The sequence below is a fragment of the Silurus meridionalis genome, chromosome 10 (genome assembly GCF_014805685.1).
Source record: "Silurus meridionalis isolate SWU-2019-XX chromosome 10, ASM1480568v1, whole genome shotgun sequence".
NCBI classification, from domain to species: domain Eukaryota; kingdom Metazoa; phylum Chordata; class Actinopteri; order Siluriformes; family Siluridae; genus Silurus; species Silurus meridionalis.
The window spans coordinates 5,547,016-5,560,949 of record NC_060893.1 but is presented as its reverse complement, the minus strand read 5'-3'; the positions used below and the strand labels follow the sequence as shown (position 1 = coordinate 5,560,949).

The window sequence follows — 13,934 nt, the reverse complement described above, 5'->3', positions numbered from 1 at the left end:
GATCATTTCACTCATGTTCATTTCAGTTCGCCTTTGACTTTACCAACTTTTCTTTCCTATGAAACTTTTCCAGGGTCAATGATAAGCTTATAAACTGCAACTCAAGCGTATGTCAAGACAGTTTCCGAGAAGGATGTTTCTGCCCTAACGGCACCACCCTCTTTAGCACTTCTACAGATGTATGCACAGCGTTCTGTGGTAGGCAAATTTTATTTATTAAATTGTGTTTTAATGCCATACCACTCAGTGTCTACCAGTTTTTTACTTGAAATATGTTTTGTGGCCAAAAGTTAAACATTCAATAGAAAAAAACTTACATGTAACATTTCTGTGTCTTAGGTTGTACAGGTCCTGATGGAAAGCCTAAGCAGGTGAGACAGTTACTGTACACAGTTTGAACTTTTTGGGGGAAAGATTTGGCTTACGAATCACTTTAAACTCTTTCAATGTACACAATTTCCTGGAGTTTGGATAATATAATAATAATAGTAAAAACAATGCAACATTTGCCATTTAAAAGCACATTTTGTGCAGATCATTGAACTTCTACCTAAAACAAATACTTAAAATTAGAAAATAATACCTGCCAATAGAGCTGTATATGAGCTATATAAGTCTAATAATTTTATTACTATTAGCTAGCAATTAAAATGTATTAAGTAGTAGTAATAGTAGTAATGCTAATGCCAATGCTAATAATTATAATTATTTTCAGCGTGGCTGGTGGGTTTCACAAGTGTAACCATGCCAATAAAAAAAAATCTATTTTGCATTTTCTCATCTTTCTTGTTCTTCTGCAGCCTGGAGAGAAATGGGTCTCAGAATGTAATGAATGCACATGCAGTCAAACGTCCATGGGTCCAGTGTGCACAGCAGTTAAATGTTCAAGCCCAGAGGTCTGTACAAAAGTGGGCTACAAACTTCAGACTGTGGACTGCTGTCCGAAATGCGGTACAAGATTTCTGCAATTGTTTTTCATCATTTATTTATTTAAATCTCCAAGAAGTTTTGAAAAGCAATTTGCTTCATACATCATCTCTTTCCTCCTCTCTCTCAGTGTGCAACACTAGCATGTGCCCCACAACCATACCACAATGCTCACCTGGATATGAGCTAGTACAAAACAAGACAGATAGTGACTGTTGTGTCAGTTTCTCTTGTAGTAAGTTTCAATATTGCAACTTCTTTCTTTATGTACTAAATTGAATTCTTTTGTATGTCCAAAAATATTTAATCAGATTGCTAATACTTACAATCTTTGTAACCTTTCTTTCAATTCAACAGAACCCAAGCAAGTGTGTGTCTATGGTGGAAAAGAGTATATGGTGAGGTTTATTTTCCCATTGTACTGTTTTAATATGGGACAAATTATACAGTACAATATCCATGAGCTGTGCTTTTATATTGAGAATAATTCACTGCAATTAAGTTACACAGTTTCTTTGTCAATTTTGACAAGAAGTTTAAACCAATGTAACACGATTGCAAAGATAGTAGACATAATGTGGATCATGTTCCTGTTTCACAGCCTGGTGAGAAGGTGAAGAAAGACTCCTGTGAAGACTGTGTTTGTGGACCTACTATGAACCAAGACTCTAAACTCCTTGATGTGAAATGCACTCCTATGCACTGCAACACTACCTGCTCTAAGGTAAGGCCTTTAATTCACACGAAATCGAAACCTAATAAATACTGCATCGTGAAATTCACTAGAACATCAAGTGCAACCTTCTGTTAAACATACATGCAGACTTCAAAACTGCAATGTATTCATTGATCGAATGTTAATTCATTGTCAAAAAAAAATTTGAATCATAAAAAAACTATGATAATGATTTATATTGTTATTATTAGCGATATATTATGATGTATTGTTTTACAGTTATTATTTAATTGACCATGAATTGTACATTTTGTGATGTTTGCTTAGTGTTCAGGCCAAAAATTCTAGAAATATTTATTCACTATTGATGTACAGAGTAAAAATCCATAATTGTATATTCACTCAATAATTGCCTAATAATCATAATGATAAAATAAAGAATTAAATATTATTTCAAATATTTTTAGGGCTTTTCCTATGAAGCTGTGCCAGGGCAATGCTGTGGAAAATGTGTACAGAGGCAATGTATATATGACAACGGAGACAACGGAGACAAGAACGCTACCACAGTTGAGGTAGGACCAAAAGGCTGCGATTTGTATTTGAATTCTCATAATCTATAGTTCATGGATTGGGTTTCTGTGTGTCTGTTTGACATGCTTTTCGAATATCATTATCAGGTTGGACAAAGCTGGACTCATCCAAAAGAACCCTGTGTGACCTACAATTGCACTAAAGTCAACAACATGTTTATGATGATGAAGATCCAGCCGTCATGTCCTAATTATAATCCAGAAGACTGCATTCCTGTACGTATATTACTTGCTCTTATATCTAGGTTTAGTTTTGCTTAATTAAATACATTTTCAGAACTGTATTAAAAAAATGGTGTGTCCTTTTTTTAGGGCACGGAGCAAACCACATCAGATGGATGTTGCAAGACATGTAAGATGAGCAACTTCATTTCTCTTTATTTTTCAATAACCAACATTACACTATTTGGAGAAACGATTTGTGGACACCTGATAAGATTTGTGTGTGCTTTTTATACATCTCATTCCACATTTAGTCTTTATTTGGTGTTATAATAACCTCCACTTATCTGGGATGATGCTCCTCTAGAGTTTGGAGTGTGCTTGTGGAGACCAGAAGGCTGTTAGTAAGGTCAGGTACTGATGTAGGTGAGGTGAGGAGGCCTGGGGTGCAATCAGCGCTCCAATTAATCTCATTAGGCTGAGGTTAGAGCTCTACAGAAGGCCACTCAAGATCTTTCACTCCAAACCATATCTTCATGGATTTGACTTTGTGCATAGGGCAGTTGTCATGCAGGCTTGTGTCTCCATGTTTTAAGCATCAAAAGTCATCCAAAACAGTTTGTGCCTCCAAATCTTTGATAACAATTTAAAGAAGAACCATATATGGCTGAAAAAGTCAGATGTCTATTCATAAAAGTGTACTTTAACACACTTTAACACACAAATATATATTCAACATCCATTCCGAAAAAGCCCATTTTCTCCTGTTTCTTCTGCATTATTTGTTTAATAATTCCTAACACATCATACTTTTAATATAAATATTAATATAATACTTAATACTATAATGTTTATACTAATAATTTATTAATACGTAACACATCATACACATAATAACCGTTATATATAATATTGTTGTATCTGACATGTAGGGTCCATCATGCAATTAAGTTTCTTTTAAGACTTACAAGTATCAAGAATCATAATACCATTAAAACAGTTGTGCTTCGTTTTTCTTTATCTTGAAGTTAATATGACAAATATTCAGCTTGTAATGTTACAGATAAACCAGAAAACCCAAAACCCTTGTACCTAAAGGCATATACTTCATTGTACAATGCACTTATTACAATGCAACGATCTCATTTATTAGTAGTGTTAGAGTATGCAGATCGTCTTCCATATAAGTCTCGGTGATCATTTGTTACTGGAGAAACAATAAGGTTTTAGTTAAATTATCAGTGTACACGAAGCGTTTTTCTGAACGTTCTATCAAATAAATGGCTGGAAACATCATACAGAAATACACCAATCCAATACTATGTTTACTATGAAATTATATACAGAACCTTTATGTCTACCTTGTTCGATATGTATCTTAAAATGCATGTATGTATTTGATTAACTATCAACTTTATTATATACAAGTACGTTTCTCTGTATTTGACATTTAGGCCAGCGGATAAACTGCCGTGTGCTGAAGAACACCACCAACCTGGTGGTTGACAACTGTATCTCTGTTGAGCCTGTGGAAGTAGCCTCCTGTTCGGGAGCCTGTGACACCAGCTCAATGTGAGTTTGCTCACAATGCATTATACATATACACACACACAGAGCTAAACATAGAGCACTGCAGAATCTCTAGTTTAATCAAGACAAGAAACAGGAAGTGGAGTCTGCATTTTTGATGCAGTCAATTTCAGGAAGTGAAGAATGACCTTTCAGTGACACCCAAAAACAGACATTTTCAGGAATATTCTTTCTTCTGTCCATTTTCCTAACGCTCTCTCCTCCTTTCCTTGTGCAGGTATTCGACGGCGGCAAACTCCATGATGCACCACTGCTCTTGTTGTCAGGAGAAGCGCACCAGCATCAAGGAAGTGCAGCTGAAGTGTGCCGACAATACAAACAAATCATACCAATACACTTATGTGGAAGATTGTGGTTGCCATGTTACAGAGTGCACAGACTCGAAAAAAGATTAACATTAAGAGAAATTGCTATGATTAATTAACATGAGTTTGCTAAGATTGGGCAACTTGGACGAAGCTCATGAATGAATACTATTTCAACATCTTAGTAATTCAAACTGAAGTAATTCATTTGATTTCATATATTATTCTAAAGCATTTCATACTAACTAGCTTACAGAACTTTACTAAATTATGATATAATCAAAATGTCGTTTTTTTGCATAATACTTTTGAGAAATGTTTCCTTACAAACACACTATATGATCTTGTTTGTATGAGAACAGCGGTCTCTGTTTTGCTATCCAACACATAACATATGGCATAAACACTTTCCTTTCCTGCATGCTTTGTATTCTTCCGTGTTAACCGTTCTAGATTCTGTTCTTGTTTTTTTTTTTTTTTTATATATATGATTATTGACCATAATAAATTTAAATCAAACTGCAAGCAAAAAAAGGTGTAATGTTTTTTTTTTTTAAGTTCAACCCCAGTTCCAAAAAAGTTGGGACACTATGTAAAATGTAAAACAGAATGCAATGATTTGCAAATCTTAAAAACCTGTATTCTATTCCCAAAAGAACATAGAAAACATTATCAAATTGATAAATGAATAAAAAAAATTAATAAGGTGATCTTAAAATTGATGGCAATTATACGTTTTAAATCATTTTGACAGAGGCAAAAAAAAAAAACCTGGAAACATAAGCGGTACTAATAAGGAAGAGCTTGATGAAATTTTTGCAACTAATAAGGTTAATTAGAAACCGCCAGTAAAGCGATTGGGTACAAAAAATGAACATCTTGCAGAGTCAGAATCTCACAAAAGTAAAGATGGGCAGAGTTGTACCAATCTGCAAAAGCCGTGTCTACAAATAATCGAACAATTTCAGAATAATGTCGAAATTATGAAATTTAATCGGTACCAGGCTCCTGCCTTTTGGGACTTTACAGCTTAAAATAACCTACCACATTGTGCTACACACACAGTTTAGGTATCTACGGAAAGAAGGCACTTTGAGCTTCACTATCCATCATCCAGAGTTCATAATGCACAAAAAGATAATACATTTTGTACACTGAAGTGCCTTGACTTAAAACTTCCTGCATTGAATGTTTATTTCATATATAAATTTATGAAATCCATCATGAAGCAATCTAAAAAAAAGTAATTGTTTGAAAGCCACATGTGTCATGGGTTTATATTTAAAATATAATTAGGATATAATGAACAATTTGATTCCTACAAACATTTACTTGAGACTATGTCTGGTCTTTTTCGCCCCCCTCCTGTTTGAGAGCCACCTGCTATACTCAGGTGACAGGACACACACATATACACTATACAATATATACACACACCAGTGGCGGGCCGTGCATTTGGTACCTGGGCCTTCGGTGAGGATTTACCCAACGTAATCCACTTCTTAATACCACCACTATCACATCGCAATTATAGAAACCATCGCTACAATACAAAAACGCAATATAACAAGGCGTGGCATTACAGAGAGAAAGACATTTCACATATGGAGGGTGAACATCATTTTACTAAAGCAAGAAACCCAGTTAAGACTCCAAACCTCTACACTACAACCACAACTGTGCACCTACATCATTTGAAGCAGTTCAGAATCAATATTTGTCTAATAACATGACAAAAACATTACAAATTTAAATAAAATTCACCCTATTCACAAGAGATGCAGACTCATAATTTGCAGCGCTCCTCAGAGGCTGTAATCCAGTGGTACCGCTTGTATTCCTTGGTCTGGAAGCAACGAACAAACTCTTTCCCGGGCTGAGACACTCTAGCTAGCTTCGGGGTTGGCCGACCTCCTCACGATGTCTAGCTTTTCTTTAAAATGTATTTTTAAATATTTCCAAAACCAAATAAATTTCTCTTCCTCTGTAGGCATAAAAAAGTCTAACTCAGATGTATTCATGTGTGCAGAGCTACACATGTTTTTTTACCAGTCGAACTTGGCTGTAACAGTTTCCCTCTGACCAACCAATCAGAGAATTAAATAAAATGCTGACGCTAAATGAAATCTGATTGGTTAAAGAAACAGACCCGTTAGTAATATTCTCTATGATCGAAGAGCCAGCACTACTGATTGTAAAGGCCCTGGGCAGGCTGAAATCTGATTGGACAAAAAATCTAACGTCCGTATACACCTACTGGAAGCACTGCAGCCAAGAGAACCGCTATGAAAGGAATAAACTGTTGGGAATAAATTAATAGAATTTCATCCAACAAATATTAGAATTTAGATTGTAAATGTGGTCAGTGCTTCTGATAGTGTTTAGGCAGGCAGATAAAACTTTTACAAATACTTTGTTACTTTACTCAAGTAGATTTTTCTGGTATCAGGATTTTACTTCAATGTTTATTTTTCAGACAAATTTTTACTTTTACTCATTACATTTTGGCACAAATATCTGTACTTTCTGCTTCTTACATTTATAAAAACAGGCTCGTTACTTTAGTTTTGATCTATTGATTTGGTGAAATATCAATATATTGAAAAAAATCATATTTTTTATTCTCACTGGGTGCCAATTTCAGCCCATCAACCGATTTCCTAACGTGGCTGAGACAGAGGGAGTCAGTGATGTAAACATGACTAAGAACAGAGACATTCCTGATCACCTGATCATCATCATCTTTTCTCTGCTTGCGTTCTTTATGGTGGATGTTCAGCCTGGACAACATTTTTTTTAATTTGTTTTGTATATATATATATATATATATATATATATATATATATATATATATATATATATATATATATATATATTAGGGCTGTCAAAATTCAAACGCAAATTCTTTTTAACAGTACTAAATTTTATTAACGCGATATCAATGCAGCACGTTACATTTTTATACAAACAAATTTTTTTATACATAAATAAATAGCACAACATACATGTTTGTCACGACATTATACTTAGATATAAAATAAATAAATAAACTCCACCGAAAAATATTTGTAATCAATACACATTTGTTTTATTTATGCGCCAGGTCTCAAATTAAATGGCAAATCCGCCATGATTAACTCAATTAATCCTCTGGGTGGCGTTTTGTGTTTTTTTTCCCCATATAATGGTGAAACGAACTTACTGTCTTTTTTGATCAGACAGATAAGAACAATACATCATTAGAATCTGTAAAATGCCTACTTTCATTTGTATACACTCATAAAAATCAGTAAACCAACAACGTAACCACTGAGCTACCAGCCCCCTATGTAATTCTGTCTGGACAAACTTCACCACAACCTGTGCTGTAAAGACTTCCTGACAATCCTACTTGTGTAAAAGTATTGATAGCTTACTGAAAAACTTACTCCATTACAAGTTATAAGTCACCAATTCCAGTATCACTTGAGTAAAAAGTAAAGTATGCGATTTGAACAGTACTTGAGAATTTAACTCATATTAAACGTAGGTCAAACAAGTCTTTCAAAAACGACAAGTAATAAGGCAATATTTTAAACAGGTCTTTTTCATTAACAAATAGATGTACAGTTTAATGACACAAAGTAGACAAACTTTTAGATTTTAAAAGAGAAATACAAATTCTACCTTGGTGATGACAGGGATTGAGCCACTGACCTTGTGGGGACCAGCTGAACAGTAAACCAACACCGTAACTACTGAGCTACCACTACACCCCTGTGCAAACAGTCAATGGACCTAATGGACCAACATGGCCTCCATTACATACTTCAACACCATGTAAAAAGTAGAGTATGTGATTTGAACAGTACTAGAGTATTTAACTCATATTAAAACGTATGCCAATCAAGTCTTTAAAAAAAGACAAAGTAATGAAGCAAACTTTTAAACAGGTCTCTTTAATTAACAAATAAATGGACACTTTAATGTCACAAAGTAGATTTAGATTTCAAAAGAGAAATTTAAAAATTGACCCTGGTGATGGGAGGGCTTGAACTCCCAACCTTGTGGGGACCTACTGGTCTGTAAACCAACACCTTAACCACTAAGCTACCAATTTCAAAGCTAAACAAAACAGGCAAGTAAGTTACAGTAGATCTTCACCCAGGAGGTGGCCCCCTTTCTATTATAAAGAAAGGATCTTTCTGTGGGCTCTTAACTGTTTCAGCCCTGAGTACTCACTTAGGTAGGGTTCTTAGGCCAACAGACCAATTAGTGCACAGATTAAGAGGGTGCTGTTTTGATCCTGCTTGCGTGTATCCACTGTGGCTGATAATCAGTCAGAACTTCAGTTCTGGTTACAGCTAGAACAGTCGCTGGACCCAGATACTTCAGCTCACCGACCTTGGTAGGCTTCAGACTTTGTATCAGGCATTAGATTAGGCACAAAAAAGGTGTGTTGGCTTATATGTGGGCAGAGGAAGAGTTAGTGAGACATCAGCCCTGATAGAATTCAATTTTCCAAACAGGCCAGAAACATAGTCATCCACCATCACTTCCAGGTTACCTAAAGGAAGAAATGCCAGTGCGTCGCCTGACCCATGGGGTCGGGAAAGGCCGGCCCATTAGAATTTCAAAAGGTGAAAGTTTAGTAGTTGAAGATGGGGTCATTCTCATTTCTGTAAGTACTGCCGGGAGAACAACAGTCCATTTTCTGTCGCTCATGCAAATACCTCTGGCCACTTACTGAATCTGTCGACTATAACCAACAGGTATCTCAAATTTCCTACAGGTGGCGTATGTGTAAAATCTATCTGTAGGTGTTGGAAAGGGGTTTCAGGAAAAGTACTTAAAAAGACCTACTTCATGAGTTTTGTGCTGAGGCTGGAATGCACCACTTCCTGTTGCAGTGAATAGCATAACAGTTTAACAAAACCTGGAGCATAGTAGAAACCTCTAGCAGCATCTAAATCTCTAGGATCTAGATATGATACAATCTCACTCCATCATGCCAAATGATCTAAATAACGATTAGTCCAGTAACCAGCACTTTTCCTTTACATCCAATCTTTGGGATTTTCTTCCAGCGAAGGGCAATAGATGTCATGACCCTCATGGTACTGATGTAGGTAAGGTGAGGAGGCCTGGGGTCTGGTCAGTGTTCCAATTCATCCCAAAGCTTTCAATAGGGTTGAGGTCAAATGTAGGACGGTGAGTTTGATAGCTATTAGGCTACTATAAGGTTACTTCGAGGGAAGATATAGTTCAGTGGTTAAGATGTTGGAGTTCTGATCACTTGTATCACTGCCTGGTTTGGGGACTGCACCGTCTCGGATCGCAAGACCCTACATTGGATAGTGAGGACGGCTGAAAAGACCATTGGAGTCTCTCTCCCCTCTATCATGGACATTTACACCACACGCTGCATCCATCCGCAAAGCAAACAGCATTGTGGACGACCCCACACACCCCTCACACACACTTTTCACTCTCCTTCCATCAGGGAAGCGGTTCCGAAGCATTCGGGCCTTACATCCAGACTGTGCAATAGTCTCTTTCCTCAAGCCATCAGACTTCTCAACAAAGAACTGAACTGAACTCACACACACACACACACACACACACACACACACACACATACACACAACTGTGTGACTGATCTGTACAAACCGGATTCAACACACATCATACACTTCGCAAAAGCATGATTCAGTACCACTTTATCTCGGTCCGACAGGTTTACTGGCTATTTTGTGTTTTGTATATTTTGTATTGTCTTACACTGTCCTGTGTTGTCTTTTGCACTGTTTGCACCAGGTTGCACACATGCACTTTATGTGGCAAGGATTTTTCTTACTAGTCTTTGGCCCTGTGTTCTCTGTTTCTGTGATTGTAGTTTTTTGTTGTTTTATTTTTTTTTATTAGGGTTCTGGAGGAACGTTGTTTTATTTTACTGTGTACTGCATCAGCTATATATGGTTGAAATGACAATAAAAAGCTTCTTGACTCTTGACTTGACACATTGTTAACTCTTATGCAAGTAAATTTTTACCATCCGTGAAATGTAAGACATCAGAGAAGACCTTGCTGGCGATGACTGTTAAGACTGTGTTTTGGGGTTCTACCATGAAACTGCCTGGCTTCATTTCTGCTGAATAAAATCCTCATCTTTGACACCACAACCCTGTCCAGAAATCCTAAGAGGCCACCTATCTTTCTTCTAATTTTCTCATGATCACGACTTCATTTTCTCGTGAACAATCTGCCTGATATAATGTATAGCTCTCTGAAATTCTGCTAAAGAACTCAAGCCAGAAGATGGGGGGTCGTGTCTGTGGGACCTTCTCTGCTCTACCCAGCTGTACTCAGTCGTGCTCTATAGGGTGTTTTTACTTTTAGATGCTTTGTTTGTGGTATCGATACAGTATTGTTTTATTGGCATGTCACGTGAAGCTTCATCATTGTTAACTGGAGTGAAATAACTCCAAATTGTGCTTCTTTTTCCTTTCAGTCAGGATCGCAGCAATGCACTGGAATCCCGTTTTAAACAGCGGAAGAAGATATAGTTCCCATTGACATTCCTATTTGAGAATTATAAATGTTTACATACTAAACGGCGTATTAATATTATTAAAATATTCTAAAATCTTTTTTGTAACTGATAGGATTGATTATTTTATTTGAGAATCGATCCTTTTTGATGCATTGCCAGTATCGAAAATATCGCTATTTTAAGATCGAACCGCTCGTCCATGATGAGTGAGAATACCGAGAGACCCACAGAGAGACGCGGACTTTAATTTTGACGTGCCTACAGGACAGACGCTCTTCAGCGGTCACAATGGCTGGGAGATGGAAGAGAAGTTGTGGAGTGCAGGAGCTGAGTCGTTAAGCGCCGCTGGTTCTCGGCAGAAAGAACCTGTCCATAGCGAGATTTCACTTTTGTCAGTGCTCGCGGTATTAACGCTGAACTGAAGGCTGTGTTGACGGTGAAGCCACAGGCGAGTATCAGAACCTCTCAGCCGCACACCGCTTTCTGTCTGCACTCTCCTCTCCACCTCTTCCCTGCTAGCATGCTAACTACTTCATCTCCAAGGCGCTAGCTTGATACCAGGATGCTAATTTGGTTAGAACCTGGTGGTTTTGTTGTAAAGTGGCCATGTTGGATTACTAGTGCATGGGTTCTTCAATTCCATGGTGTTCCGCACGCTTCAGGAAATTCGCTCTCTCTCCTGTTTGAGGTTGCTAGCTACTTAACTAGCATAGAGGAGGGTCTGTCTGGAAGAGTTGGGGGCTCCTGTCAGGTGCATGTGCTTCCTGTTTGTTTGTTTGTCATTTCTTTCTCCTATGTATGAGATGAATGAGCTCAGCGACCACCTGTTTACTTAAGCTTGTATTTGTGTTTATTTTATACTGGGGTTCTATTTAACTATTTATTACAGTATGTATCTGTATTTACTACAGTTCGTGTCTGTGCAGTGATATGTCCTTCCTTATTCACTATCTTATTACAGTAAGGGATTCACTATTTGGCAACTAATTACTACAGTAAGAGATTCACTTTGGCAACTAAGTAATTACTACAGTAGGATATTCACTATTTGGCAACTAATTATCACAGTAAGGGAATCACTATTTGGCAACTAATTACTACAGAAATAGATTCACTATTTGGCAACTAAGTAATAACTACAGTAGGATATTCACTATATGGCAACTAAGTAATTACTTCAGTAAGATATTCACTATTTGGCAACAAATTACTACAGTAAGGGATTCACTATTTGGCAACTAATTACTACAGTAAGGGATTCACTATTTGGCAACAAATTTTCACAGTAAGGGATTCACTATTTGGCAACAAATTTTCACAGTAAGGGATTCACTTTTTGGCAACTAATTACTACAGTAAGGGATTGACTATTTGGCAACTAAGTAATAACTACAGTAAGGGATTGACTATTTGGCAACTGATTACTACAGAAATAGATTCACTATTTGGCAACTAAGTAATTACTACAGTAGGATATTCACTATTTGCCAACAAATTACTACAGTAAGGGATTCACTATTTGCCAACTAAGTAATTACTACAGTAAGGGATTTATCTGTATTTACTACAGTTCTTGCCTGTTCATTATTATGTCATGTCTTATTCACTATTTAACTACAGTAAGGTTCATTTATATATAACTAGATGACGAAGGAAAGTGACATTATATAGGATAATGGTTGTCCAGTTAGTGAAAGAAGCATGTGAAGTGGCAGCTAAGTGGTTACTTTTTATCAGAAGTTTTTAGAGTTCGAATCCCAGCACCACCAAGCCACCTTTCGGCCTATTCAAATGTATTCAAATGTATCCACTTTGGAGGGCATTTTGCAGAAAGCTTTTAGTGTGGACATGGGCAAAATGTGTTTTTGTTAATGGATTTTAGATCTGTTTTGTAGTTTCTTGGTGAATTGCACAACATTGGACTGTTTCAGAATTGCAGTTTTAATAAAACCCTCTGAATCGAACGTGGTTTGGTGTCTTCTAATATAGTCTTAAAGATCTTTAGGGAATTCTGCATGTTTGCGTCTGGAAAAGTATGGAATTTTTAAATGAAAAATGTATAGGAGACTTCATTTCACCATAGTGCGCACACACTTCTTATTTGCAGGAAATGCAATGCGCCTTTCAAAGAAATGGGTTCTGTACATCATTAATACACGGCCTGCATTGACCTGTTGATTGCAGAATATTATTTAAATTAGCCAGATTGAAAAACCTTTCAAACTTTCTTTTTCAGTCACAAATGCACAAGAACACTCTTTTCTATTTTATTGCACCATTTATTTATTTATTTATTTTTTACATGCAGTCATGGCAGCCCTATCGGAGGAGGTGCTGCTGGTGGTGAAGAAGGTCCGGCAGAGAAAGCAGGACGGTACGCTGTACCTGATGACAGAGCGCATAGCCTGGGGCCCAGAAGGAAAGGATCGCTTCACAGTCAGCCACCCATACGGCGACATCCGCTGTGAGTAGTGCTGCACGATTAATCGCATCGCCATAGCGATGTCAGCTTGCGTGATTATATGACGCCGAATGTTGCAATTGAATTAAATAAATGAGTGCTTGTGTGGACGCATACTTTCTGAGGACAGTTCGCTGGTTTTCCACACTGCTAACAAAACAAAAAAAGACCCGATAGTCACAGTTTGGGCAGCGCACGTGTGGCATGTGTGGTCACGTGACTTTCCGGGGTGCAGCACGGAGGTCGAGTGAAGGTTGATGCCGAGCTACTTCTGTTATATGGTGATATTTTAGCTTTAAGAACACGAGCAGAGAGAAACTGTGCAAGATTCGCTAAATTAAATACATTTTTCCTTCACCTGGCAACCTCCGCTTTCCACACACATCCCCATGCACTCAGCTCTCTCTCTCTCTCTCTCTCTCTCTCTCTCTCTCTCTCTCTCTCTCTCTCTGGATAAACAGGGCCGTTTCTAGCCTTTAGGAACCCCCCAAAATGCCTTTTGAGGGTTTCTTCCCCCAAACCCTGAAGCCTATATTTTATTTTTTAAACCTATCATCGGATGCAGGGCTGGTGCTTGTAGTTGTCTAAAAATTATATATAAAATTTTTTTTTTTTTTTTTTGCCTTGAACACTCAGGTCAGAAGATCAGTCCAGATGGCAAATCTAAGATCCAGCTTCAGTTGGTGTT

General features: G+C 37.2%; 2 protein-coding genes across 2 annotated transcripts in view; both read left to right on the top strand.

Annotated features, from left to right (window-relative positions):
• Nucleotides 1-4,787, top strand: part of LOC124392607 (mucin-5AC-like) — a 35,785-nt gene extending 30,998 nt beyond the window's left edge. The window contains 11 exon segments of the mRNA XM_046859755.1: nucleotides 74-198; nucleotides 340-371; nucleotides 801-951; nucleotides 1,058-1,162; nucleotides 1,285-1,325; nucleotides 1,529-1,651; nucleotides 2,071-2,178; nucleotides 2,284-2,412; nucleotides 2,509-2,548; nucleotides 3,813-3,930; nucleotides 4,166-4,787. Coding sequence (XP_046715711.1) covers nucleotides 74-198; nucleotides 340-371; nucleotides 801-951; nucleotides 1,058-1,162; nucleotides 1,285-1,325; nucleotides 1,529-1,651; nucleotides 2,071-2,178; nucleotides 2,284-2,412; nucleotides 2,509-2,548; nucleotides 3,813-3,930; nucleotides 4,166-4,343 — 1,150 coding nt within the window. The 3' untranslated portion in view covers nucleotides 4,344-4,787.
• Nucleotides 4,788-11,045: 6,258 nt separating this feature from the next.
• The window catches only part of gtf2h1 (general transcription factor IIH, polypeptide 1), a 21,949-nt gene continuing 19,060 nt past the window's right edge, over nucleotides 11,046-13,934 (top strand). The window contains 3 exon segments of the mRNA XM_046860249.1: nucleotides 11,046-11,233; nucleotides 13,094-13,249; nucleotides 13,883-13,934. The exon segment at nucleotides 13,883-13,934 is cut by the window's right edge and continues 12 nt beyond it. Coding sequence (XP_046716205.1) covers nucleotides 13,096-13,249; nucleotides 13,883-13,934 — 206 coding nt within the window. The 5' untranslated portion in view covers nucleotides 11,046-11,233; nucleotides 13,094-13,095.